We start from the raw sequence: 26,698 nt of genomic DNA, 5'->3' as shown, positions 1-26,698 counted from the left end.
TATGGAACAATTTTTGTCCAGAACGCAGTACGGGATATTACATACATGGTGGTTGTTAACCTCACATCGTTTCTTGTTGAAATATTGGCTGGGAAACGTACTGTAGTACAATCCTCAGCGTTGCACTGCTGTGACGGTCTAGTTTCGGAATGCAAAACATAACGTAATTAAGAATCGAACGGCAGGACACCTGTGAAACACTGTTAGGATACATCAGTATACTGGCACCTTACAAAATTGTGTGATGAGAAGCAACGATCAACGCCTGCAGCGCTATAAATACTCACAATCTCCGTTGCCTCCCATTGTTTTCTATGGGCGCCATGATGGGCGCACACTGCGCTTTAGGGCCTCCCAACATGGCGGCCCGAATGCACGCCTCTTCCCCGCGAGCCCCTCTCCCATGCGCCATCCAGCCTTTATAGATTATAGATAGATATCAGTGGTTGGGCTGTTTTATGAATCAGTTTTGGCGGGAGACGAGTTTGGCATCTGGCAACCCTGATGCGAGACGGCAACACTGTGCAAACATGAAAACTTGCTCGAAATGTTGTGCTTCTCGTGCTGCGTTAAAACGGCCGAAAACGGTATGTTTGACATTCAGTACAATCCCCTAGTGTGCACGTTAGGTTGCACGTTGTGCAGTGTTCACACTTTTACAGTGACTAAACAGCAGAACTGTGTGTGGTTCATACTATTTTCGGTCAGCTTGGCGTCGACAAGCTACGATTCTTCATTTGCAGTTAATATTGTACTGAAGCCTTTATATACTAAAACTATTGTTCATAATGTTATACAGGGCGATGCACTGTGCAAGGAGTGCTTCTTCAACGCTTTTGAGGCGGAGATACATGATACTATCGTGCAGGCCAATTTATTCCAGCCTGGAGATTTTGTCGCAATTGCAGCGTCCGGTGGTAAAGGTGGGCCATTTTATTATTTCCGGTGCAAATATCATCATATGTGCGTGATTATGAAAAGTAAACACACATACGCCCCACAAAAGTAAGACACCTGCTATCTTGTATGCCTTTCATCTGGTGTCGCTAGGAAAAACTCAATGTAGCTCACCACAAAAAAGTACAGGAAAATAGAGCAAACACAAACACTAGAATCACAAACACAAGTTAACCAGCGTTTCACCTGGATTGGAGTAAAAGCCTCGCACTAACAACTGTCGATATCTACTGGGCACGGAGGACTGCTCAAAGGACTATTCAATGACTACTGACTGTTCTTCTACTGGGCACCGTCCTCATCACAACGCCCTACGCATAAATACCATGATGAATACCAAACAAATACTGCCAATCATGATGCTGGTGCCCAGTAGAAGAACAGTCAGTAGTGTTTGAATAGTTCTTTGAGCAGTCCCTATTCAAAATATCAGCTGCACCTGAGGCTCTTGCTGTAATCTACTTTCAACGGATTTTCTGGACTCTTTGCTTCAGAGTGTTTGTTCTAGTGTCTTGGGGATGCACGCAGCTTCAACAGCGATATTGCGATGGGTACAATGGTTGTCGTGCACTTGTCCAAAACGTTGCGCTGCTCCCGCACTTACACGGTTTCCACTGGTCCTTGCAACCCTTGAATGCCCTGGAATTCGAAAATTCATATTTTTTAAGAGGGGGAAAACCCTGTTCATTTCCCACGGTCATTGAAAGCACTTGCTTTTATGTCCTTTTCTTATTCACATGGAGCTTCAGTGCAAATTCTGCTTACCCAGAGACAGAAGTATAGTTTCTAAACCACAAAAGTTAGCACTCGTTGCAGTAGAAAGCAGTACCGGATACCAGAAGTGTGAGAGATGAACGGTGCCCTCGGTTGTGCCTCGGGCATTTCATACAGCAAAACAAAACACAGAACACTGTTGTCGTTCCGTGCATTGTCGATGGCAATGTCACACTGGCGTGATGGCACCACCTACATTTCAGCGAAACACATGTTGTTGCGTTGTGAAATACTTCAGCGACCAAAACATGTCGTAAGACATTTTTTCACTGCTTTGGTGGCAGTCGAATTTTCAGATGGCAGACATCACATAATCTTGCGCGTTTCTGGCAATCCAGAGGTGCGCGCTCACTGACATCAGCATCGGTGTACGTTTTTTGCAGCTGTGACGTCCCACGTCGGGGTTACCGAGCTCAGCGAAAAAACGAGAGAAACACCGCGGATGATGCACTGGCGACCTTCAATTCCTAGTCAATCTTCAATTCGTAGGTGGCAATGAATAGACTTTTGGCGACAGGCATTGGCAGTGTTGATGTCAGATGACAGCCGATAGACAGGGTGTCCAAGATTCCAATGCTATCCAGGTGTTGGCTCTTGGTACCGCGAAAGATTTGCGATGTATGATGGTCGGCGGCAACCTACGTTCCGGCCCTCGGCTTTCGGTGGGGGCTGCGTCTGTACTTCTGACCTCAGGCTCTTGACCTTTCTTATTCATTGTCACTCTCCTCAATTGATAACTTCATCATCCGCTGCACCAGTCGCACAAGAGTCCAATGTCGCAGTCGGGGCCAGTCACGGGCACACAATGGGAGAGGTCCGAATTGCTCAAAGAGACAATGGCGCCTTCATCATCCTTTGTAAAAGATGGTGCCTGTTTTCTGTTTACCAAAAGTAGAAAGCGAAAAATGTATATTGGGTAATATGCTTTATGCGGTGGTTACTCGTCATCTGAACCCATATCGAGATACAACGAGGGCCTCCAGCGTACGTGCATTTCCCCCAACATCTTGCTGTGGGGAGGAGGCGCGATGACTGTGTCGACCGCTTCAAGCGTTTTCAGTGTGACTAGAAACGAAAACAAGGACTTGCGACATGACATACTCGGAAGACACTGTGGGCTGACATGGTGATTTCCTCGTGTTTCTTATGTGAGCAGTGTGACATACCCGTAGCAACGGCAATGACAAAAACACTTGTTTTTGTTGACTGTGTCCTCTGTGTTGTGGCATTGTGACAGGGGCTTTAGCTTTTCTTTCAATATTACAATCAGAACTCAGGAGTCCTCAACCATACTTGTGAGTGGATCACTATTGCACTGTCCCCTTGTATTCTGCTGTGTGATATACCCATAGCCTATAAGTATCATTGTGGAATATTGTAGTCCTCCTCCTTGAGGAGAAGTTGAGCTGACTTATTACTAATAGCCCCTTCTGTCAATTCTCGTTAATATATCCTGTATAACTTGTATATAAAAAAATAAAACAATAAGACGTGGACAACTGATTACAGAGAAGTTAACAAAAACTAGTTTATTTAGTGGAGAATTTAATACGAAAACTACAACATGGTATTTTAACAATAACGGTCGATGTTTCGACAGTTGCACTGTCTTTGCCATGACTACAGTGTTACGAATGTAGCACATGGCTTAAGTAGGTACATTCCTAGCACTTAAGTCCTGACGAAGACAGAGCCACTGTCGAAATGTCGACCGTTTTGTTAAAATACCATGTTGTAGTTTTCGTATTAAAATCTCCACTAAATAAACTAGTTTTTGTTAACTTCTCTGTAATCAGTTGTCCACGTCTTATTATTTTAGCTTTATTCAACTTCTCGGCAGTCTGATATCTCAACCTCTTTAACCCCTGTATAACTTGTATGTGTATCTCTCTATATATATCTCTTGACTCTCAGATTCAACAGTTCTGGCATACATAATGAAGCTTCTGAATGACAGGCACAATTATGGTCTTAAACTGGTCCTCCTGTCTATTGACGAAGGCATAACAGGTTATAGAGATGATTCTCTTGAGGTAAGTATTATTGCTCACCTGTTGACATCATGTTGGTTAAGATTCTTGCGGTTTTACTGTCTCGAGATGTAAGGCTGTGCACTGTTGATCTTATTTTTGGAGGATGAAGGCAGGGAAATCAAAATGCTGTTCTTGTTTCTGTGCTCTTGGTCGGTATAGCCTGCATCTCTTGGGTAGGCCACTAAGTTGGGTACTTTCTTAATCTAGGAAGAAACTTTTGTTGCATTTATAATTATGTTGAACCCGTTTCCTGCTAGACTGTCAAGCGGAATGAAGAACAGTATGGGATTCCTCTCAGCATCCTTTCCTACAAGGTATGATACACTATTGCTAGTTGACAGCTTTGTTTCACTTTAAACTTTCTCAATAGCCAGAAACCTGCATAGTGTACCTGACTAGCGGAGATATTGCAATAAATGCGGAGACAGTTCAAGTTTAACATGCTTCGTTGTTATCTATTTGTGGACAGGAACTCTATGGGTGGACAATGGATGCTATTGTGAAAGAGATTGGAAGGAAGAATAACTGTAAGCCAGTTTATTCTATGTTATTTATTTTTGTTATTAAAGGTTTTTAAATCTATAGTGATTGTATTGCCCACATTGATGTTATTTTTTCCTCCAAATATCAAATTTCTGACTATGTTTTCATATGCAGCAGTTTCTGTGAGAGGTTTGTTATCAAAGATATTATTTTGTTTCATATTTCTCTGTCCCCTCTCCTAGTTATGTCACGACAAAGGCACCTCTTCAGATCTTACTATATTGTGGTCTTCCTTTATTGTGTCGTGTGGCATGGATGCAGTCCAGTTGTTCTCCTTTCTTTGTTTCGGATATATTTTACTCCAGCTTTCTGATATCTTCTTCGGCTTCCTGCTTGAGCTCTTTAAAGGACTCTCCAGGTCTACGTGCAGTGAAATCAATTTGTACATAGCTCTGTGTTTATCTTAGTATCCAGGGTACTTAATATCACAAGAACTCAGTGTCATAAGACTAACATTGATCCAGTATATTTACTCATTATCTGTGTTTAATTTCTATCTTGCTTAGTTCACGATATGTTTCTTTTACCATCTTTTGTCTATTTTTTTTTGGCAGTTTATGTATCACGAATATTGTTATGACCAGCTCCTGAGGCATAGTGGCTAGGATGATCGCTTTCCATGCCGAGACTGGGAGGTGCCACGGGTTTGAATCCCGGCTGTGCTGTCTGAGGTTTTCCCTGGCTTTTCCAAAGAGTTTCCAGACAAATGTCAGCCCAGGATACAGTTGTTTTATGGTGCTAGCACAGAATAAAGCTAAAAAAAATATTTTGCTTTGGCCTCCCATCCTGATTGTTGTGTTCGAATTTTTTCACAACATTAATTTTGTCTTATTTCCTTGAATTGTCCAACTGTTTCTTGTACTATTAAATGTTTGTAAAAAAACAAGAAAGGCACACTCTTGTATGGACAAAGTGCCGGAGGATGTGCAAAAATTTGCACTTTCGGTCAGCTTACAAGCATGTGCCTTACCTCCACGTTTTTTGCTTCCATTGCTGATAATGGAAGAGAAGTGCTTGCCTGACTAATTTTTTGCACCTTTACACTGGTAGTAGTGGAATATCATTTTCATCCATGAAACATGAAGGAAGTAGTCCCTTTTTCATGGTTTTTGGTATTATACTGGGAAATTGAATGTGTGTTGTGTTATTCTGTTCATGTTCTGTAATTGAATTCAAATTAAATTGCATTTGGATGTGCAGGTACCTTTTGCGGAGTCTTTCGTCGGCAAGCCCTCGATCGTGGTGCTCTTAAACTTGGGGTGAATAAGATGGTTACGGGTAAGAAGGAGACTCATTAAAATTGAATGTCGATGCCAGCAGTAAAACACTTCCTTTGCAGGCCACAATGCTGATGATATTGCTGAGACTGTGATTATGAATGGTAAGTGAGGTAGCTCCAATGGGTTTCTGGAGGCTTCCGAGTGGTGTGTGTGTGTTTATGTGGACAACCGTCACTGCATCTACATGCTAAAATATATTTGTGGGGAGAAGTACATTCCTGTGTGGCACAGAATATATAAGTGAGAAAATCATGTAGTGTGTAGGAATCCATCCATGTCCCATTGGGTTCTATCCCCAACCGACCTGTCACACCCAGGCCACGGAAGCACGGGCCTTCAGGTTTGCACACGTAATTGGTAGCTGGATAGCTGAGAGAAAGAGCGCATTGGTACACTGCAAGAAATATCAAAACCGAATCCAATTCATTACTGAAAAAAAAAAAAAAATCACTAAGTGTCGATGCAGATTTTTTTTTCTGGTTTCTGGGTTTGTTTCGCTGAATGTTCCGGTTGGGGAAAACAGAGGTTCCGGACTGAGGATGATTTCAACCGCCTGGGGTCCTTTTGATCATCCGCCTGAAATCTCCGAAACACTATGCTGGAGGCAACGCTTACCTACCCCACATTGCTGTCTTCTTTATCCGTAAAATGTTGTGCCATGGAGGAGGTGCAGACTACACGAGCAATTTAGTTGCATTGGATGTGAATATTTTGATGCAAGTGTGTCTGGTTGGAAGGAAATGAATTCGAGTAACTCAGGGAAAAAGGTGCTGATGCCAGGAATTGAACCTGGGTCTTCTGATTTCCGGTCAGATGTGCTCACTACAGCGGTAGTAGCAGCATATCTGACCCGAAATCAGAAGACCCAGGTTCGATTCCTGGCGTCAGCACCTTTTGCTAGGGTTACTTGAATTTGTTAATCTTTTCGCATTCGGGGCATACGTGTTTGTGTTAGTCATGTTTGTGGCCTGCCTTGGCCAACTGGAGTTGGTTATGTCATTGGGAGGAAGGTGCAAATAACACTCGAAAGCGCCAACTAATTGGACGAAAAATATGAAAAACGTACGTAATATGAAGGGAATTGCCTCAGGACGAGAGCCACCGATATTTCGAAGAGAGACCGCTCTTATTCTGGGCACCATGGTCATCATTGGCATGGTATTTAAAGGGTTAGGTAGGACGTGTTAAAGGTTCATGCGAATTGTGGGTCAACAGCCCGTGGGGAAGAAAGGGTCCGTTCAGACTTTTACGGCTGAAGTGAATGGCCACTTTGCCCAGAAGAAAAACAGTCTCTGTTTGAAATATCGACACCTCTCATCCTGAAGCAATTCCCTTGATACTTCCTTACCGGTTCGGTGGATTCCTACCCGTCTACATTCTGTGTTAATGTATTTCATATTTTCTGTCCAATTGGTTGGCACTTTCTGCTTCTATTTGCAATTCAGTTATGTAAGTAAACATGGTATAGAAATTATAATTTATTGCTAATACATACTACTATTGTTATGATGACATTCATAATTTCTGCTGTGTTAGCAACATAGTCTTTAGGTGCGTCAATGGCACAGCAATGTATCTGAACCGTGGCTGTATGGCAGGAAGGAAAGTTCATAGAGTAGAAAGGGAATGTATGTGGTAACATAGCTGCTTCATCCACCGCAGGGAACTTTGCTGTGATGAGCACGCTCGTCACTGTTTGCAGCCATAACACTTGTCTCACAGATATTTGCAATGAGCATTATCTTGCATTTCTACCACAAAGTGATTTTTTTAGGCCTTTTCAATAAAGCTGTTTTGCATAAAGGTTTACAGCTGTAAATATTGACTATTTGATGGGAGAGTGCAAGTTCTGCCGTGCTGGACATAATACATTTGATGCTGGTGAGTGGAAAGAGATCACTTGGGGATTCTTTTTGTTTCTTTTTAATTTTTCAACCTTAATTGATCAGTTCATTATAACAGCTGTTACCAAACACAAAAATGTAACATATATTTTCTTTGGAGTACAAAAGAAATGGCACTTTTTCAATTTGACCAACATTTATCTCTACTCGCTCTCCCAATTTATGAAGGTTGTTTTACCTTGTAGTACTGCGTACACTTCATGTACTGTGTGCTTTGATGAGGCCATTTATTTAAAAAACTGATAGCTCTTTTGGTTCTGTTTGAGTCCAGCACATCTCAGCCGAGAATCATCAGTGTTCTGGAACTAGAAATGTAGTGGTAACTCGGTGCAAATAAACTTTCTGCACCAAAGATTTGCAAAGGGAATTGTTAGTTTTTAATAGTACTTAGTCAAGGAAGTCAGTGTTTTATAATATAAAAAGGAAAGTTGGATTTGTAGGTAACTACAGACTGTGTTAATTATCTGAATTTCTGTGCTGCTTGGTTTCCATTTGCTTTACACACTACTGCTATGGATCCTGAAGATCTGTGCTTCCTCTTTGTACAAGCTTTCTGCTTCATTACAGTTCTGAGGGGTGATATTGCAAGGTTACAAAGGTGCACGGCAATCAGCACTGTAAGTATGAGCTTCATTGTTTATTTGCAGTAGGCTGAGGTGAAATCTCGTAGAAGCCAATTCTTCGAGCATTGTGACTGAACTTTCCAAAGACAGCTTTACAGGGCACAGAATAGCAGCCATAACAGCAGTAAATATACAACAGATTTGTGGATCCCCTATTATTCACTATATTACTCAAGATGGAACCCCCACTCATCATCTGGAGTTGTTGTGTATTAAAGTTGTTGATGTATATTACTCAAAACAATACCAATTGCTATAACTTTCACTGCTTTCTGTGTCACTATCATCCTTCAGTATTGTCTCTCGATTCTATCTTGAAATTTGGTCTTTGAGTGCAAGTGTCCGCGGTCTGTTGTGAGTCCTCTATGTATTAGATCACTATTATACTGTCTGCTAACCAGTTGATCAATGTTTTCAGTATGTGTACCGCCTTCTCTAAACCTTTTCTGAGACGCATGTTCAGTGACACTTTTGGGTTGCCTTCTCTATGTTGAGAAAAGCTTCCCTCGGGGCTCTTGGGTCTTACACCTGCCTAGAGAAAGAAAACAAATAAAGAAGAGTCAACCACAGATTATGCATTATTGTGTATGGCAATGGGCAGTGTGCTGAGTATCCATGTGCAGCAGAACCTCGATATAACGAAACTCACGGCGACCGCAGTTTCTTTCGTTGTATTAAACATTTCATTGTATTCAATTCAAGGTCACGAACCGTGACCTTCACGAGAACGGGCACTGTACTTAAGCACCGACAGCTCCCGCTACGATGTGGAGAAGGTTTTTGCGAAAAATGACAACTACTACAAATACAGCACCAAAGGGCACCTACAGCATTTTATGATCGCGTGAAATAGCCGGTTATTCGCATCTGCATCGTGCTGAAGATGCGGTGTCACACGTTGTTTGTACGCCGCCGAAACCTCCGCAGCTTTCTCCATATGGTGTTATGATGTGTATCTCAATATGTGTGCATCTTCCGTCACCGCGACGTGTTTCTCCCCATCAAGAAAATTTTGTTACAGATGCCGCCACGGGAACGAAGTGTTTGCAACGCGTGCACGCGATGGCTCCTTGTGTCTCGTACTCCTTGTTGTTACATTCGTCCTGTACTTGGCTGTAACCGGACAGCTCAAAACCAGCGCGAAAAGGAGAATCCTGAGTAGGAAAATCCTGAACCTTCCAATGACGCGGACTTGCTTTTATAGGCACAAGATTCCTCTTGGCCCTAATCGCATGTGCCATCCTTCGCCGTGGGAACAAGACTCTGCTTGCTCCCTTTGTCTTTGTGACCCTGAAGTTAGCTTTGCGGTCATAAACCTTATCTCATTCTTTCGCTCTATTGAGGTGGCGGCTCAAAAGCATTTTGTTGTTGCGGGGGTTAAAATACATTAATCTCTATGGCACACTGCTGCGGAATTAAAATTGTTTCGCTCTATCACAAATTTCGTTATATCACGTTTCGTTGTAACGAGGTTTGACTGTATTCGTGGATGATCTAAACTGGGTGACCTAAGGGTCTGTAAGATTCTTATCATGTTCCTAATCTTGATAAAATTTTTCATACAAACCTGCTATCTATTAGTGACAGCAGAGGAACCATCTCGCTGTAAAATTTATTGATGCTGTCCTGTGTCCTTAGGGGTCTGAAGGTGCCATCCCTCGCTCCAAGCCATTCAAATATACCTACGAGAAGGAAATCGTTATGTGAGTCCACATTTCTTCAAAAGAAGAACCTGTTACTTTGATTTGACCATCAGCACACAATCTTGTTGGTCCCTTGTTTGTTGGTCCACTGGTGCTAACCTAGAAATAATGCAGAAACATTTAGTGTACAACAAAAACTTTGTGCAGGGATGCTTTAGATCAATATTTTTGTTTTGAGCTGTGTTGCAAGTAATTGAAACATGTGCGTTAAGATCCTGACCTCATGGAATGAGCCCATTATGTTTGCTTTCCAAACTGAAACAAGTTGCAAAATATTGACCAGGGACTTTTCTCCTGGTAGCTACTGATCCTCCACACTGCCATGTTAGGGACAGATCACTGCTACTGCTGTAGTAGTATGAAATAACAATTTATACCACTGTGCCCTACTTTCAAGGTATGCTCATTTCAAGAGATTGGACTATTTTTCTACAGAATGTATCTACTCTCCAAATGCATACAGGTACGTATTGGTGAGAAATCTAATTGTAGATGTCATCTAATGAGAGGCAGTTCGAATGGTAACGTTTGTAGAGGTTATGGCGGTCGAAATTGTATGTCCCATTGATGGACACATCTGGCAAGTTGGTCCTGTGTATAGGGCCTTGTGTTCACAGGTTTTATGTTTTTTGAAAATCTGGGTGGGGGTCTCGTTATTTTTATTTCGAGAGCCGTTAAACCGGGCAAAATCAGGCGACATTGGGTGGAAATGCAGGTTTTCGGGTGGAAAGTAAAAAAAAAGTGCTTCTCACATTTTGGATAAAAACAAGATGGGGTAATTTCACCTATAATTGTGGTGGTTACCGTGGTACAGGGAGCATCCCAATGAAGCCTACTGAGGGATACTCGCATGTTTTCTGTGGGGGGGGTAGTTCTCTAGGACTACCCAAATCCCAGAGCAAGACTGTTAGCACATCCCTCCCTCTTCTGCGCCACCGTAATCTCTTCTCCCCCTCTTTCACCCTCCACTCTTTTCTCTTTCCTCAGTGCAGCGAGCACCAATCCAAAGCAGGCTGCCCGCACATTCCCCTTGCATCACCCCAACCCACCATGAGATAAAAACAAGATGCGGAACAGCCGTGCTGCATGCGTAGTAGCTAGCATCTTCAAGTGCCTGTATCGGTGACTGAATTGGCACTTTGCCAAGTTGGTTTTCGTTTTTCGTTTTTTTAATTTTTGCAATACAATTCGGCGGGTAAAAACTGGTTTTACTGGGTTTCAACCCAAAAACGGCCCTATGCACATAGCATTGTGCACACGTGAATACGGAAGGAAGTCCACTTAAGCTCCCAAAGGTTTATGTGTGTACTACCGTACTTGCCTGCGTGCTTTCTCTCCCTCCTCTATGTAATAGTTTAATGTCTGGTATTGAAGCGCTTAAGAACAGGGAAGTGAGAAAAGACATTGCATGAGCAAGCCACTTATCACTTAGCCAGATTCCACATAACATTCCGATCAAAGCAGGGAATGGACTAGTGTCACTGTAGGACCTGCCCTTGTTACGTATCAGTTTGATATCGGCTCAGTTACTCTGCTCTTTAATTATGCAAATAACATAATAGGAATTATACTTTGAATATCAAATATATGAATTCCTCCACTGTCTTGCTTTTTCGACAACTGCCGTATTGCTACCGAATTATACGTCTAATGCTGTTTTATCTTCACAAACTGCTTGTAGGGGTCATGCGAGGACCTACCTCAAGGACTTGGAATCCATTAGACCCACTGTTATACTAGGTGAGGTTTTTTGCAGGATCCCTCACATATTCTGTAAAAAGTTTAGTATTACGGCTGCGATTTTTTGGGAATCGGGCTCAGGGCACTACTCGTATCTGCTGAATTTAGCAAATTCTGCACTCTAAAATTCATAACTTAACTGCTTCATCATGAGCCCAAGGCTGCTCGTACTGCATCTATAAAAGCTGCACTTCACATGCTTGTGCTTCAAAGTAGTTTTAACGCATACTACCTGTACCGCATTTAACCTGTACAACCAGCTGTGAAAATAAAGCTTGCAACTGCATCATCATTTTTAATGTACAGGTTTGGACTGACTTGATAGTATTAAATTGGCTGGAACCATTGTAGAGGACATTTTCGAGATAGATCATGGAACTTAAATTGGGTTGACACTATGTTGTTTCTTGTAGTACTAGCGCATTACTAAATGTGCTGCACTGAAATGATATTCCTGACGATTTTGCAGACATTATACATTCAGGTGAATGCATGGCTGTAAAGGAAGGAGTCAAGTTGCCTGTGCAAGGTAGATGTGTGCATGTTTCTTGCTATTTTCGTCATAGATTGAGAAGTTACCCGTGAAAAAGAACTCGTTACAAGTTAAGTTACCGTGTGCAAAATGTAACTAAGTTAATAACGAAGTTCTTCAGCCTAAAATGTAACTCGCAGTTACTGAGTTACTTAAAAAAAAGAACGAGTTACTTCCAAGTTACTTCGGACACAAAATAGCATTACGCAGGTGCAATGCACGTGAGCAGTTGAGTTAGACCTTGATTTGGCTGCGGAGGAGTGTAACACGCTTAGATCGTTTTTATCTATGTCCAACAATAGACCTCTTCCTGTTTGTAAACAAATGACATCATAGTGTTTGACAGCGCCACAAATTTGGTAGAATTGAACTACGCTCGAAGCTAGAGGTGAACAAGGTCGCGCCCGAAAGCCACGGTCTTGAGGGGATTACGATAGTGCAAATTTTTTTTCTTTCTCCTTAAAGGGGCACGACCCTCGGTTCTGCTTTTCTTTCAATGGGAGGGAGCAAACAAGTGCCCGTTCGTGGAACCCAGCCCTCTCCTTCCGATTTGTTTCGGTTTCAGTCTGTCTACCAAAGTCATGATGACGTTCCTCTGATAGAGGTCTCTTCGAACGCTTTGCATCTTACTCCCTGTGGGCGCACAATGGTTCAGCTTCATGTCAATGGCAGCGGTTCTTACTTCCTGAATAAAATACTCTAATTGATGGAATATCACGTTTTATGGCAAAAAATGCCAGGAAGGAACCGGAGAGAAAGCAAGAAAATATGTGGGTGTGAGTAAAAAGCGAGTTAAAAGTAACTTGGAACTTAAGTTACTTTGGCAAAGTTACCTGAATAAGGAACGAGATCATCTGAAAGTTACCACGACGCAAAAGTACCGAGTTAAGTTACAAGTTACCAATAAAAGGAACTTAGTTACAGTGACGAGTTACTTGTAACGAGTTACCTCGAACTCTGATTTTCGTTTTCTGAAGAATTCACACCGTTAAGCAGCAGAGCAGCAAGGCAATTAGACGAAGCACGTGTGCCTTTGTAGTCGTTACAGTTACTCTCCCTCTCAAAGGCCTCAGCTCCTGGTCAGGATTACTTATAGATGAAAGATGCTTATGTTTATTTGAAGGCAACAATGGGGTTGAAGATGCATATGTAGGATGAAGCTGATGATCACTGCTCTGCCGCACTGGTGTGGGTACCTGGGCCTTATCCCTTGTGCAGACACCATCCCAACCCGGCACTCTAAGTTGATGGTGAAGCTGAGGGTGTCGTGTCACTACACGGCAGGGCTGGGGAGATTGCTGCATTGCCGGAGGCGTCTGTGATGTCATTGTCATCTCTCATCGTCTCATCTTGTTTCATTGTCCAGTGTCTTCTCTGTTGATATCATTGATTCGTTATGGCTCGGGCATTGATGCCCAAAGCATCACCATTGTTGCAAGGAAATAGTGGGTCAGTAAGGGCACCTCCACTAAATGTTAACCAGTAGAGTAGCGAGGTACACAGGTGCATGATGAGACGAGGAATGCGTTCATTTTGTCCTTCGTCATCGTTAGAATAATACGGTAGAGCCCCGTTATTGTAACTCCGCTTTAGTAAAAACTTTTAACTTTAGTAAAAAGGACCGGTTATTGTAAGTGCAGGCGCCAGTCCCGACTGAATTATTACACCTTCTGTGGTTTAACGTACTGAAAAAGTATACCACTACAACTCAGGATACCGGTTATTCGCCTCGAGGTCAAACTGTAGGTGGCGCTGTGGTTGAGCTCTAGTGGGGATACAGCATCATCCGGTGCAACAGGCGCAGGCTTTTCTACGTGGGTATTGCAGTGTTTCAGGATGAAATGCCGCTGTCAGTGCTTCACATACTGCGGATATGTTGAAATGGACTACGTAGAACACTGATAAGGTGTGAAACTTGACGAAAAGGGCTGCGCTGCGAAACGCTGAAGTCACAAAGTTGTGAAAAGAAAATCTCCTGAGTACGTTCGAAAGAAAACCACTGCCATGCCATTCCTTTGTTCCAAGCGAGATTTTGTTTTTCTATATTGCTGCGCTCACTGGAATATTTTTTCTGTATATTCTATAGTTTTCTGTTATTCTCTATATTCTATAGTTGTCTTTCCCTCTACCTTTTTATTTTACATCGAGACAACAAGGATAAAAAAAAAAGTCTTCAAAATTCCTGTCTCCACTGGTCTTGGCAGTCTAAATGTACAAGTGTGCAAGAATACAACATAAGGGCTGAAAATAAATATAAAAGCCTTTCGTTACAAGTTTTGCGTCATATAACAGCGGTGGTTATTCAGGTTGTGCGAGCTTGGGAGAGGTTTGAGGTTTGATTCGTCTCCTGCGCAGGCATTCATTAAACGGTGCTAAAATATGTTACGAGATGACCACACCTGTGTGGTGGACATCACTTTGTGTGGGGTGCTACTGGTTAGGTAATAACTACGTATAAGCTTTTTATGCTGCATATAAACTACATATGAACATAGAAGGTGTTTGGTTCTAGAGGCGGGTATATTGTGAAACACGCTGTTGAATATGTGCTTCATACCCCAAGAAACACACGTGTTTTACAAAGAACGTTCGGGGGGGGGGGGGGGGTGATAACATTTTACCTTGAATGAGTGTGCTCCAATGATCGCGTATGCGAAAGACAAAAGTCATGGCTGTCATACGGCCAGATGAAAAGTGGTGAAAGCTTGAAATTGACACATTTAAAAACACCCATGTCTTATATATATTCCTGCATTCATATATTCCACGCGTTCCATATATGTATATTCCTACATTCGATACGACTTGTGTTTAGCATGCGTAGAATATCATAACTGAGAAGTAACTTCAAACTGCTAGTATAGAAACCATTCTATAAATAACTGTGACATCGTTATACTTATGGTAAAAAACCTATTACAACATTGACCTTAGCTCTCAGTACAATTTGTTTGACACAGAGAACCGCATTGACAACTATAACAAAGGCAGAGTAGAATCCGCATACTAGCACATGCACATGTTCTGTAGTGTTCTTCCCTTAAAGCATGCTGATACAGCGAACTAGATTCAAGAAAGTTCTCAACGAAGTCATTTTCACTTATTTTGAAGCGATCTGAAAAACACAAATGCCTGGAAACTGAGCCTTCCAAATACGTTTTCGAGCACGATGACCGCAGCGAAAGCACCGACTCTAGCCGCGCATCCCCGCTGAGGGCAGTTCACGGAGCAGCCGCATGGTGGCGACCCTGTTCGATCTCTAAGCGAATAGTAAACTTTTTTGGCGTGGTCGCTGCTGTAGGGAGCATGGGAATAGGAGAAACAGACCGAAAACAGGTGTGGGGAAAACTCAGATTAGTGGCGGCGCTGTGTGTGCCGCCATTGCCACCGCCACCTTTAATCCCTTCAGTATCGCTTCACACGTTCGTATCATTTGCACTGTGTGTGTGCATGTGTTTGTTGTGTCGAGGACGTAGGAGTTGTGTGTGCATGATCGCATGGCTGATCCTCATCGAAATCAAACTGCTTTAGTGCTCGTACAGAAGGCAAGTTTGCTCAAAATTGTGGATGGAAACAAACGAATGCGAAAGCAGATTGCAGATGAGTTTGGTGTCTCACCAGCAACAGTGTCTCTTCTGTCACGGCATTGTGACCAGCCTGTAGGACTTCTTCTCAAAACACAGTTGCGCGAGGAAGTAAAGTTCTGCAACCAGCTTTTAACCCCGTACAAGTGATTTTGCCAGCATTGCAGTTCTTGTTCTGAGCACAGTAAAATTTTCATTCATTTTCACTGCCTATTTGTGCTCTTTATGGGGATTTTAAAGGATTTCTAAGATGTGCCTGAAATGATAAAACTCCTGGTTTAGTAAATCTATGTCTTGGTCCTGACCAGTCTAAAAAAAAGGAGTTCTACTGCAGAGTCAGATGACTCTGTTCCTTGAAGCAGAAAAGAAGAAATACAGAGGGGAAATGCATGCATGAATAATGAATAGAATCAACACCTGTCTCACACAATTCAATTTTTAGATTACTGTTTGGCTGCACAAGGTTTTGATAACACAGATACACAAATAGACGATGAGTCACTGTAGTGTAACACTATAGTAGCATGTACTCCATTTTTTCTTTTTTCAGTTTGTGAACTCATCGTCATCGTAAATAAATCTAAAGTACAGTGAAACCCGCGTATAACGATATTGACGGTAATCGCGAATTCCATCGTTATACGGGGTACATCGTTAAACGAGGGCTGACCTAAATAGCCCGTCCCCGAAAAGTCGCGCGCCACCCCGCGTGTAGCAAAAGAAAAGGAAACAGATGCTAAAAAAAAACTCGTAGCTGTGTGACATTGCACTGGCTTGGAAAAACAGCGACCAGAACTCGTGGAGGGAACCAGGGAACATATCAGGACAACTTCTGGCAACACTACACGTCACCATTCTGCAAGTCGGCTTCACCTAACGCCTGCGTGCTTTAGGAGAAGCTCGCTTTAGAACCCTGTCGCGCAACTCGCGGGTGGAAAGAAAGTGCTAGGCCTTTTGAATCATCTCGCGAATTTGAGCAGCATTGGCCAAATACGGAGACACAAAAGCGCTACCACCTACCTCTTTCACTGACAGTAAATGAACAGTCGCTGTCTATTTTCTTGCCTCAATTTTTACTTTGGTTTCTTTTGATGCGAATTTCGGACGATACGAATTTTTTCCGCTACCCCGTGAGATTTGTATCACCGAGATTCTACTGTATCTTATCGCTGTGAAAATTGCGGCGAGGTTATGCGCACGGGACAGCGTCCAACATCATTATACGAGTACTTGGAACCGCGGTTTCCATCGCTGTACGCGGGTCGTTTCCCCATAGAAACAATGTATATTTTGACGGTAAAATCATGAACCATCGTTTTACGAGGGATATCGTTATACACGATATCGCTATCCGCGGGTTTTACTGTACACCTCATGCCGAGTATTCTCAGGCCAACTGTTATGACATGTGGTACCTTTGTGGTGGAGGATGTGTAGTTAATTCTGTTCCATGTTTGTCGTTTCCTCTTGGATCCCTACGTACATACAGTTGAACCTCTATATATAACGAATTTGTAAATGCTGACTCTTTGTTTCGTTAAATAGAAAAATTCGTTGAATGGAACACGCAAAGTGAAACAAAGATGGCCGCATGTACCGCAAAACGCCATTTGTCATAAACAGCTGTGAACAGCACGAAATATTGAGCTTTATTAATCTTAACGCTAGGTAATACGTGATTTATGTGCAATATCGCTGGAGCATTCGTAACTTTCGTAACTCCGGATGGCCTCTACCGCTGTCTCCTGGGGCACTCCGAACCGTATTCTGCAGCGCCATTTGTGGTCGCATAGCTGGAGGTTTTTTTTTTGTACACAGGCATGTATCACATACACTGCAGCTCTGAAAGATCGTCACAGAAGAGATGATGTTTCCGGTATGGCGGTAATGCAGGCAACACGCCGGACACGACCGTCAAGTAAGGGCGCTCTACACTAGAGGATGACAGTTGGCGCCACGGTCACCGGACGAAACGTTAGTGCAACAGGCCCATCGACGTTCCTTGGTTGCTTCACTTCATCGTGCCAATTACTGGAAATAAATAAATAAATAAATAAATTTTATTACCGTCTCCCTCGGCATCGGGGGCGCTAACAAAAACAAGTAAAAAACAGCACATGCCGCAACCTGCTGTCATCGGCGTCAACAAAAGCAAATTAGACTTCGCAAGAGGCCAACAATGCGCATTTTCGTGTCTGAAAACAGGTGCGAAGAGGCCCTTGCACCGGTTTCGAAACTGCGTCAGCGTACTGAAAATTACTTGTAGCAGTGGCCACGCATGTATACACTCTCCTTTTACCCTTTTATGGCGTACCTACAGCACATGACAACCGCAGTAACCAACGAAAAAACTCACCTGAGGACAACGAAGAGGTTCCTCCTCCTCTTCTTTGTGGTGAAGGGGAAAGACGTGCAGAAGGCTTTTGTTGGCCAGAAACTTCGTTAAGTAGGAGTGACCAAAAGAATGTATTTAGTTAAATTCAGCCCAAAAATACCTTGGCGTCGATGGGGGACCCATACGAGCGACGGAAATTCTTCGTTAAACAGAGGATTTCATTAAATTGACGTTTGTTATTGGGAAGTCCAACTGTATTGCACATAACTTATCGCTCCCGTAAGTCCTTGTGACTTCATATTCCTGTCATACCATCAAATTGCTGGTTCACAAAAACTCGCCCATTGAAAGACATGTGAACCAAACTTAGATGCAATTGGCTCGAGTTCAGGTATGCTAGCAATCAGGTTAGATGCATGCATGCTCAACTGTGGACATGAGAGAAGCAACAAGGTTTGCTCCCTCTCTACATCGTTCTCTTACCCTCAACGGCAGTTGTTTGCGATGATGGCATCTGTGGCTCTGGGAAGTGTTTCGATGAGGAAAAGCACATGCATGCTTGAAGGAGCTTTACCGCCGCAAAACCTTGTTGCGAAGTACAGTGATCTCCAGAACATGAGTTGGCAGACAGTTACACGTCACCACAGAAACATGTCGCTGAATTATCAACGAACGTGGTGCATTGTTATGGACAACGCAGTTCCGATAGTGAGAACGGTGGTGACTTATGTGACTACGACACCGTGGTGGTGAGCAATAGAAGTGGTCATCAATATCAAGATGTGATGAGCTTCGCATGGCGTAGGCGATTATGCTGCGATGTGAAAGACTTTCATGGAATATGCCACAAAGCTGTTTTGAATCTAGAGTGAGATCAGATGTTGTCGTGCTTTCAAAAAGCAAGCATCAGTGGCCTTCTACGTGTGCCATTCTACAGTCGACCCCCCGTTTATCCGGACGGTGCCGTTCCCGGCAAAATCATCCGGATACCGGGGCATCCGGATAAATGAAACGACCGAATAGAAACGTCCTACAGAGCAAGGTTTAATTAAAACAGAAATCTTGTCAATGACTGCTCTTACATAGTAGTGTAGGCACTCAATTCCTGCAAACTTTTGCTAATTGCATAGAGTTGAGCCAAGCCGTTGCACTGCTCGAAGAATGTCAGTGAGGACGCAAAGTGTCAATGTCGGAGCCTTGTTTCTCACTGGCACACGCAATCACACCGTCATCAGTCATAGCTGCGCACGCGTCATCATCCTTATCAACGTCAACGTAGTCAGAAACCGCAGCATCACCTACGGCAGTCACAGTGAGCCTCTGCATCAGGGATCGCAGCTCAGCTAGGGGAACATCTTCATCGGCCAACGGGCCGTAAGCAGCAGGCCCTCGGGTTGGAGTTTTCCCCTCTACAACCGGACAGTTGCTCGAGATATTTCCAAATGACTCGACTGGTCAACGTGACCCAACGCATACAAATAGAAAAGGGGGTCATTGTGCACGGTTGTCTCCCCTACGGAGGAATGTAGGTCCCTAACGTGTGACGGGTATAACCCCGACACAGCGAAAAGGGTGACGAAGCGGGGTCAGTGTCTCCTCTTACTCACGGTAGTCCGGATAATTGAAGCTGGATTACAAGAATTTTCGACTTTCGTTCCCTGGAATTCTTGTCCGAGTGCGGAAGCTGAAGTCCGGATAAACGAGAACAAAATACATGGAGGAAAATCCGTTCCCGTGCCTTTTGTCCGGATACCGCGGGATCCGGATAAATGAAGTCCGGATAAACGGGGGTCGACTGTACTTCGTTTATGTGATCCCTGTCAGTGATTTTGCTAAAGTTCATGCAAAATGATGCTGTGATACAACAATCCAATTTCATGTTGTCGATATCATTATAAAAGGGCTTGTGTGTAGCACGTTATTTAGGATGTACTTGTGACTGAGCATTAGCACAAATGAAGGGGATCTTTTCTTTACCTTTGTCCTCTTTGTCATAGGAACATGTGAGAAGTGTGGCTATATCTCTAGTCAGAAGACATGCAAAGCATGCGTTATGCTTGAAGGCCTAAACAAGGGTGTTCCAAGGTAATGTAGACAATAATCCTTTCTTGTTCACTTATAGTAGTAGCCGAACAGTAGACTATCCAGCAACATGCTCCCACGATCAGTAATGCAGCACTTCGTTCATTGGTGTTGTATGGGTTTATATTCGAGGCTAGTAATCTTAATAATCATGTACACATAGTGAACTTATGCCTTGTTAGTCGCAAGTTAGTTGTCTGGTAAATGTGACACTATCCACAACCATTAAGAGAGTTGGGAATCAATTTGTTATGACTGTGCATGGTAGGCACTGTTACTTATTTATTTATTTATTTATGATGATACCTCAAGGGCCCAAAGGGCGTTACATGAGGGAGGGAACACTATCTACATACAAGTGAAAGATAAATGTCGGCAAATTGAAACAGAGTGAAGTAACGGTAACACAGCAACACATGCGCGATAATAATAACATACTTAATAACACTTAAGAATACTTAATAATACTTAACAACATCAACAAAGGAAAAGGTAAGGTAAAAAAGAACAATGTTACAAACACAAGTAATTGGCAAGTGCGTTCTTGAACTGTTCATAGTTAGTAATAGTGACGATCGCATGCCGAAGTGAATTCCATTCGACAATAGTGCATGGAAAGAACGATTGTAAGTAGCTGTGATGAACATGGGAGACGATTAACTTTCAAAGCATGGTCATGTCTTGGGGAGATGTATGTGGCTGGGCATAAGAAATGGGGTCGTATCTGTTCTAAATGAAAAAACTCTAAGAAAAGACAAAGACGTAGATATTTACTGTAGATGAGATGTTATTTGGAAGGTCATTAATAAAGATAAGAAAGAGGAGAGGTCCCAGAACAGAGCCTTGGGGGACACCAGAGGAAACTGGGAGAAGTGAAGAAAGAGAATCATTAATCAATTATTGAAGGTTCTATTTTTTGTATTGGACCACACACAGCACATAGTGGTTGGCAATTTCTTGCAATTAAAATCACCTCTGGTACATGAAGTTTCCTAGAGATAAATGTAATTGATCGCATATATTTCTGTAGCATGGTTTTCTCGTTGAAACTTTCTTTGTTACATAGTTCCTGTAGCTCGTAGTATGCATGGCAATGACAAGAGTCGAGCTGCTTCAGTGCAATTTTGGTTTCTATTTATTTGCAACCTAGATGTGCAAGGTAAAGTCAAATGCAGATTTTTCTGCAACGAATGATAAGCATTCATAGCCTCTTCTACTCCTCATGGTAGAGAGGTGTGATGACACCGAAGGATATGCAGTGGGTATACTGTCAAATCTCGATTTGTGAACAGCAAATGTTTCTAGAAACATTTTTCAGAAAATGAGGGAATTCATAAATCAAGGTACAGGAAACAACCACTAGCAGTCAGCATCTTGTCATTGCCATTTGTCACATGTGCAACTTATAATGTTCACTAATACTGTTGAGTGACATATACCAGCAACCATGCATGTCTCTCCCTCATTAGTGCTTCCTTTTACAATTCCAGGCTGGGAATTGGAAAGAGCAGCAAAGACAAAGCAAAGGTAATCTTTTCACTCATCATCGATGCACATAGCATGAGCCACAATGGGTGCACCAATGATATAAATTTTTTGGTTGTTGAACAGTTCAGTATTTGGTGCGCGGCCTTTGTTTTGGTGTATACGATGTTTTTAGGTTTTAGTTTTGTCAAAATTTGGGTTGTTATCTTGTGAACAAGAAAACATGGTGGATTTCGGGGGAAATATCTTTGTGATTTTTTTTGGTTCAGAAAAATAATCCATTCTCCACAGAATGGGTTAAAACAGTGGGAAAGAAAGGTGTCGTGTGACTACAAATGATAAACTATCTATCAGTTGTTGACCTGATAGATAGTTTGCCCTTAGACGTTTGTTATCCATTTAGGTATGTTCTTTGTGGACTGTGCATGAAACACAATTTGCGGAAGCTTTGGACTGCATCACAGCTTGAGCTTGGGAGGCGGCGTAAGGGCTGCAGAAGCAAGCAGTGGGTACCTGACTGATGCAGACTTGCAGTTGTTAAGCACTACAAAGTCAACACTTCGATCCTCACACATGTATTGCCCAAAGTGTGGTTTCAGGTGCTCACTGTGCTCACTGCAGTCTGTGACTAGACAGAACAGTACTTTGTAATCACAAACAGTTAGCAGTCAGCAGTTCTTTTTGCAAACGTGGGCACAAAGTCATGAACTGTCACATTCTGCATTTTTCTCTTTTTTGAGTTGACGATAGCAAACATGAAATAACGTCTGCCCACATAATGACATCCCACATACTCCGACATTTTAGCATCAATGAGGTGCAGGATAAGTGCACAAAGAGGTAGATTGCAACAGTATGGGAAAATATTGATGTTGTGAACAAAGGTGCCCTCTTGTAGCCTCTGTCCCTAATGCATGCAATGGCACCAGGTTTTAGTGGAACAGAATGTGTTCATGATAGTGCTCCTGAAAGTGTGACAAGCCAATTGCAGGCATTGCTTTTTGCTTTGTTTGTGCTTGCTGACATCACCTTCCTAAGCTTGTATTTGACTCCTCTGTTTTCTGCTGCGGCAAATTCAAAATTTCGCGGCACTGACTTGTAAATTCCGTGATTTTTCGCGGCGAGCAGTCAACAGTTGCATGAAATGGAAGACACTTTATTTTCTTGGATAATGTGGGAACCAAAAAATCTGTTAAAAAATTACAGATTCAAAGCACTGTTCTGGCTCAGCATTACATACATGATATCTTGTGTACTCATCTGATGCTGTCTGTCGCCTGAAATCATTTTATACCTGCTGAAAGATCTTTGAGCATCTACAGAGTTCATAGGAACTTCATAGGAATGAGTTTACAATACATGCCCTGGGGAAGTTACATTTTTAGTACACCCCTTTTTGTTCTTGGGCTGTAGCCATTATTTAAAAGACTTAACTTCTTGAAGGCAACCTCCCAGATATCAAATCAAAATCCCCCACTGCTACCGCTAAACTGCATACGGGAGGGACGCTGCCCCTTCCTCAGGTGAAGTATACACAATAAACTTGGGCTAACAATGTTATCCTAAGCTAAACTACGATCTGTCTGTTTTGTCCTGCAGCATAAGCAATTTTGTAAAGCAGGCTTCAATTTTGTAGGGGCGGCTTCACCTCATGCAGGGAAGAGTCAGGTGAAGCCCACTTTCGGGAGGTGTGGTTCGTATTCAGCGAATAGTCAAATTATCCAGAAGCCTGAATATTGGGTATTTCAATTCGCGAATCGGATTCTTCGAGTGATTGGTATTCGATTCGAATTTGAGAACTCTAATATCCACACACCCTTAAAAATAAAGGATTCCGTGAAACTCTGTGCCAAACGAAGGATTCCACGATTAATTCCGAATTCCGCGAAATTTCGCAGAATCAAGGAATTGCGGAAAACGAAGGGCGTTACCGATAACTGAGAACCTATCTGCCACCTAGTCAAGTTGTCCCGCAAACTACTATCATGCTCGTCTAAGGCTCCTCATCTATAGCAGCAGCTCCCTCGAATACCTCAACAAGCGCTGTTCCTTCGATGGCATCTTTGTTTACTTCTGAGGTGTAAGTGCTTCTTGTGGGCAAATTCACCTGAAATGGACAGATAGAAAAAGAGCTGTCGTAGGTGCTCAGCATGACCAAGTGGCAACACGCAGGTCTACATGACATTTTTGCGCAGAATGTTTTTATGTGAATGCACTCAAGTGGTAATGAAAGGCATGCAAGGCACTCACAAAAACAGTACATATTAGAGTCATTACAAAGAGAATGTAAGAGCGTAGCGGAAAATTAAATTTTGTGTTGCTGAACAGAACTTAAATTGCAAACTGAATTAAATTTTCTGAACCAAGTGGATGACTAAGTATAAAGACATTACAATTAACAGTATACACTGCTGCAGAAGGTTGTTGGAAAGTAATAATCTCTGAACACTTGTGGGCATTTAACGGCTCGCGTGGCATAGCGGTCAGGATGGTCACCTTCCACGCCGAGACTAGGAGGTGTCGTGGATTCGAATTCCAACACCAGCTGTGCTGTCTGAGGTTTTTCCCTGGGTTTTCAACATGACTTTTCCAGACAAATGTCGGCACAGTTCCTCCTGAAGTCTGGAAAGGACACATACTAACCCTGCTATCCCCCACTGCTTCATGCTGTCGTCTCTCCGTCTGTCGACGTCTGTACGCTGCTCATAGCCACAGTTGCGTTGCAGCGCTAACACTGAATAAAAAAAAAAACGTGTGGGCATTTGATGAAGTTTTGACTAAAAATGTGAATGAGCTTCACTCACCACGTGGCAGTTTACAGGGAAATACAACAAAGCTCAAGATAAATTAATGTTTAACAACAATCAACAGACGACTGGCAGATGACAATTTCCAAACTATTTGTAATCTGGCAAGAGGTAAATGTTTGCACCACATTACAAGTAAATTGCCAATCTATGTTGCTCTAGTGTGCTGCTGGCGGAAGTTAAATAAATGTCCAAAAAGTGGCCAATGCCCATTTAAACTGCAATATGCTGGTGGTTGTACCACTGGCACCAAAGTGGTAAATAGTAATTCAAATTATATTGCTCTGCTGTGCTTCTGCCAGGAGTTAAATAAAAGTCCTAAAAAGTGTGCACTGCCCCCTTTAAACCACAATATGCCAGTGGTACTGAACTGGTAAACAGTTATTAAAATTACTTTGCTCTGGTGTGCTGCTGGCACAGGTTGAATAAAACTCCTCAAAACGTGTGCACTGCTACTTTAAACAGCAATCTGCTAGTGGTTGTACCACTGGCACAAAAGTGGTAAATAGTAATTCAACTTGCATTGCTCTACTGCCCTTCTTGCAGAAGTTAAATAAAATTAAACAAAAGTGCTAAAATCGAGTACATCGCTCCTGTCAGCTCCTGTCATCGCTCCTTTTCCAGAAGCAGACCTAAACAGTAAACACATTGTTGATGTCATTTTAGGTGAAATGCAGCAGATCCGTTATAATCGTAAACATTTTACAATATCGCAAATCTTAAAGTACTCCAAGGCTGTGATGTTGTAGTCTTGTTGGGCTTGCTTTCTGATATGGCATTCTGGAACGGTGGAATACAGGTCTCAGTGGTGTTAGCCCTGTTGTAGCGGTGTTCCCTACCTGGTGCTTCCATCGCTGATAGAGTTGTGATGAACAAATGGAGAAATAGGAGCGGACAACAGGGCACTTTCCCCTTCCTCCCTCTCTTTCTGATAATTATTTAATACAGCATACATAGGCTCCCCAAACTTTGAAGCCAGCGGTAACCTGAACTGTGTTTTTAACTGGCTAATTTCTTACGGTGAAGCATGAACAAAACAAGGACTGAGACAGAGGAACAGATAGGATGAAGCGCACAGTCCTGTTCCTTAGTTTTGTTTGCACTTCACTATCGAGAAAGAACCACTGCCAACAGGCTCAGCTTCTGATTGTGCTGTATTATCAATTTCTTTTCAGTATGAAGAGCTTCAGAATGGATCTCCTCATTCTACAGTGAAGAAGCCATTAAATATGTCTTTAGACTGGTGATAGTCAGAACTGGGCATTGTGTTCTCTTATCTTCTTTATGTGTTGTTTCTTGTGTTCTCTTAGCTTTGTTTTCTTATCTCGGCAGTTTTTTGTACAGTCGCTTTGAAGTGTGGGATACGCAATGCTGTGGCTGGGGTCTTTTCACTTGGAATACGATTTGTCATTTTCGTATATCATGGTTTGCTTTATCCATCTGTACGGATGCAGATGGGATCACATAACTTCTCACATAACAGAGGCACTGGGACCCCCCAAACCGCGCACACACTATTTTGCGATGCAGATGGGATCACATAACTCCTCACATAACAGAGGCACTGGGACCTCCCAAGTCGCACACACACTATATTGCGAAAGGAAGGGATCAATGTGACTTTTCCTGAAAACCCTGAGCATGGGCAAAAGGTGAACCGGATATCACAAAGTCATTTGTCGTGTTCCTTTGCATACTTTTGTTGGAGTCGAGCGTCAGCAACAGCAGAGTCCTGAGGCACCGAAGTAAAGGTGTAATGGACAACTGAGAACGAACAGGTGCGCGCAGATACGCAAGCACACCCGAGGATGCCAGTGTTGTTGGCCTCTTCCAACCCCCCCCCCCCCCCTTCCCCCCATGACAACTTGACAACTGCCCGTTGACAACTAACCGTCCACGAAATTCATGTGAACACTGAGCGTCTCGAGCCTGTGCTGCATAAATCAGACGGTCTGGCGCCACTTGCTGTCTCCGCGGGTAGGTTCTTGGCTATGTTTGGGTGTGGTCGCTGTTGGCGGTAAGTCAACAATGAAATCACCAGAGAAACCCAAATCCTGTTTATGGGGAGTAGGTTCCTTGGGTTCTTCTGCCCCCTGAGTTCCAGGGACGCACTACCGGCTTCGCTTCCGCCGCAAAACTTTGCCATGATTGGAGCCTCGTTGAAAACTACACTCAGAGTGACCTTGACCTTGTGACTATCCTTCAGGAGCTCCCTGTAGCCTTTTTGGGTGTCACTGAAGTCCACTAAAATACCTTCCACAGCCCGAACGTCTCATTTACTGCGGTTTGCCTTCGGTACGTTGCGTGAAAGCTCTG

At 42.9% G+C, this 26,698-nt stretch overlaps 1 protein-coding gene across 1 annotated transcript; it reads left to right on the top strand.

The window, feature by feature from the left end:
* Positions 1-480: 480 nt before the first annotated feature.
* Positions 481-25,643, top strand: LOC135385623 (cytoplasmic tRNA 2-thiolation protein 1-like). The gene is made up of 15 exons (XM_064615068.1): positions 481-587; positions 800-923; positions 3,646-3,764; positions 4,022-4,078; positions 4,234-4,291; positions 5,508-5,585; positions 5,647-5,688; positions 8,059-8,108; positions 9,753-9,817; positions 10,215-10,280; positions 11,499-11,557; positions 12,027-12,086; positions 20,006-20,093; positions 21,581-21,617; positions 25,558-25,643. The coding sequence occupies exons 1-15, from the start codon at positions 531-533 to the stop codon at positions 25,627-25,629; spliced, it is 1,032 nt and encodes a 343-aa protein (XP_064471138.1). The 5' UTR covers positions 481-530; the 3' UTR covers positions 25,630-25,643.
* Positions 25,644-26,698: the final 1,055 nt, after the last annotated feature.

Source organism: Ornithodoros turicata, chromosome 2 (assembly GCF_037126465.1).
Source record: "Ornithodoros turicata isolate Travis chromosome 2, ASM3712646v1, whole genome shotgun sequence".
Taxonomy (NCBI): domain Eukaryota; kingdom Metazoa; phylum Arthropoda; class Arachnida; order Ixodida; family Argasidae; genus Ornithodoros; species Ornithodoros turicata.
The sequence above is the reverse complement of the archived record's forward strand: the minus strand, read 5'-3'. Positions and strand labels throughout refer to the sequence as shown.

Excerpts from the sequence above, each read along its gene's own strand:
- LOC135385623 (XM_064615068.1), top strand. The coding sequence starts at position 531 with ATGAAAACTTGCTCGAAATGTTGTGCTTCTCGTGCTGCGTTAAAACGG. Across the intron at positions 5,689-8,058 it reads TGAGACTGTGATTATGAATG|TTCTGAGGGGTGATATTGCA; the intron begins GTAAGTGAGGTA and ends GCTTCATTACAG. Across the intron at positions 12,087-20,005 it reads AGTCAAGTTGCCTGTGCAAG|GAACATGTGAGAAGTGTGGC; the intron begins GTAGATGTGTGC and ends TCTTTGTCATAG.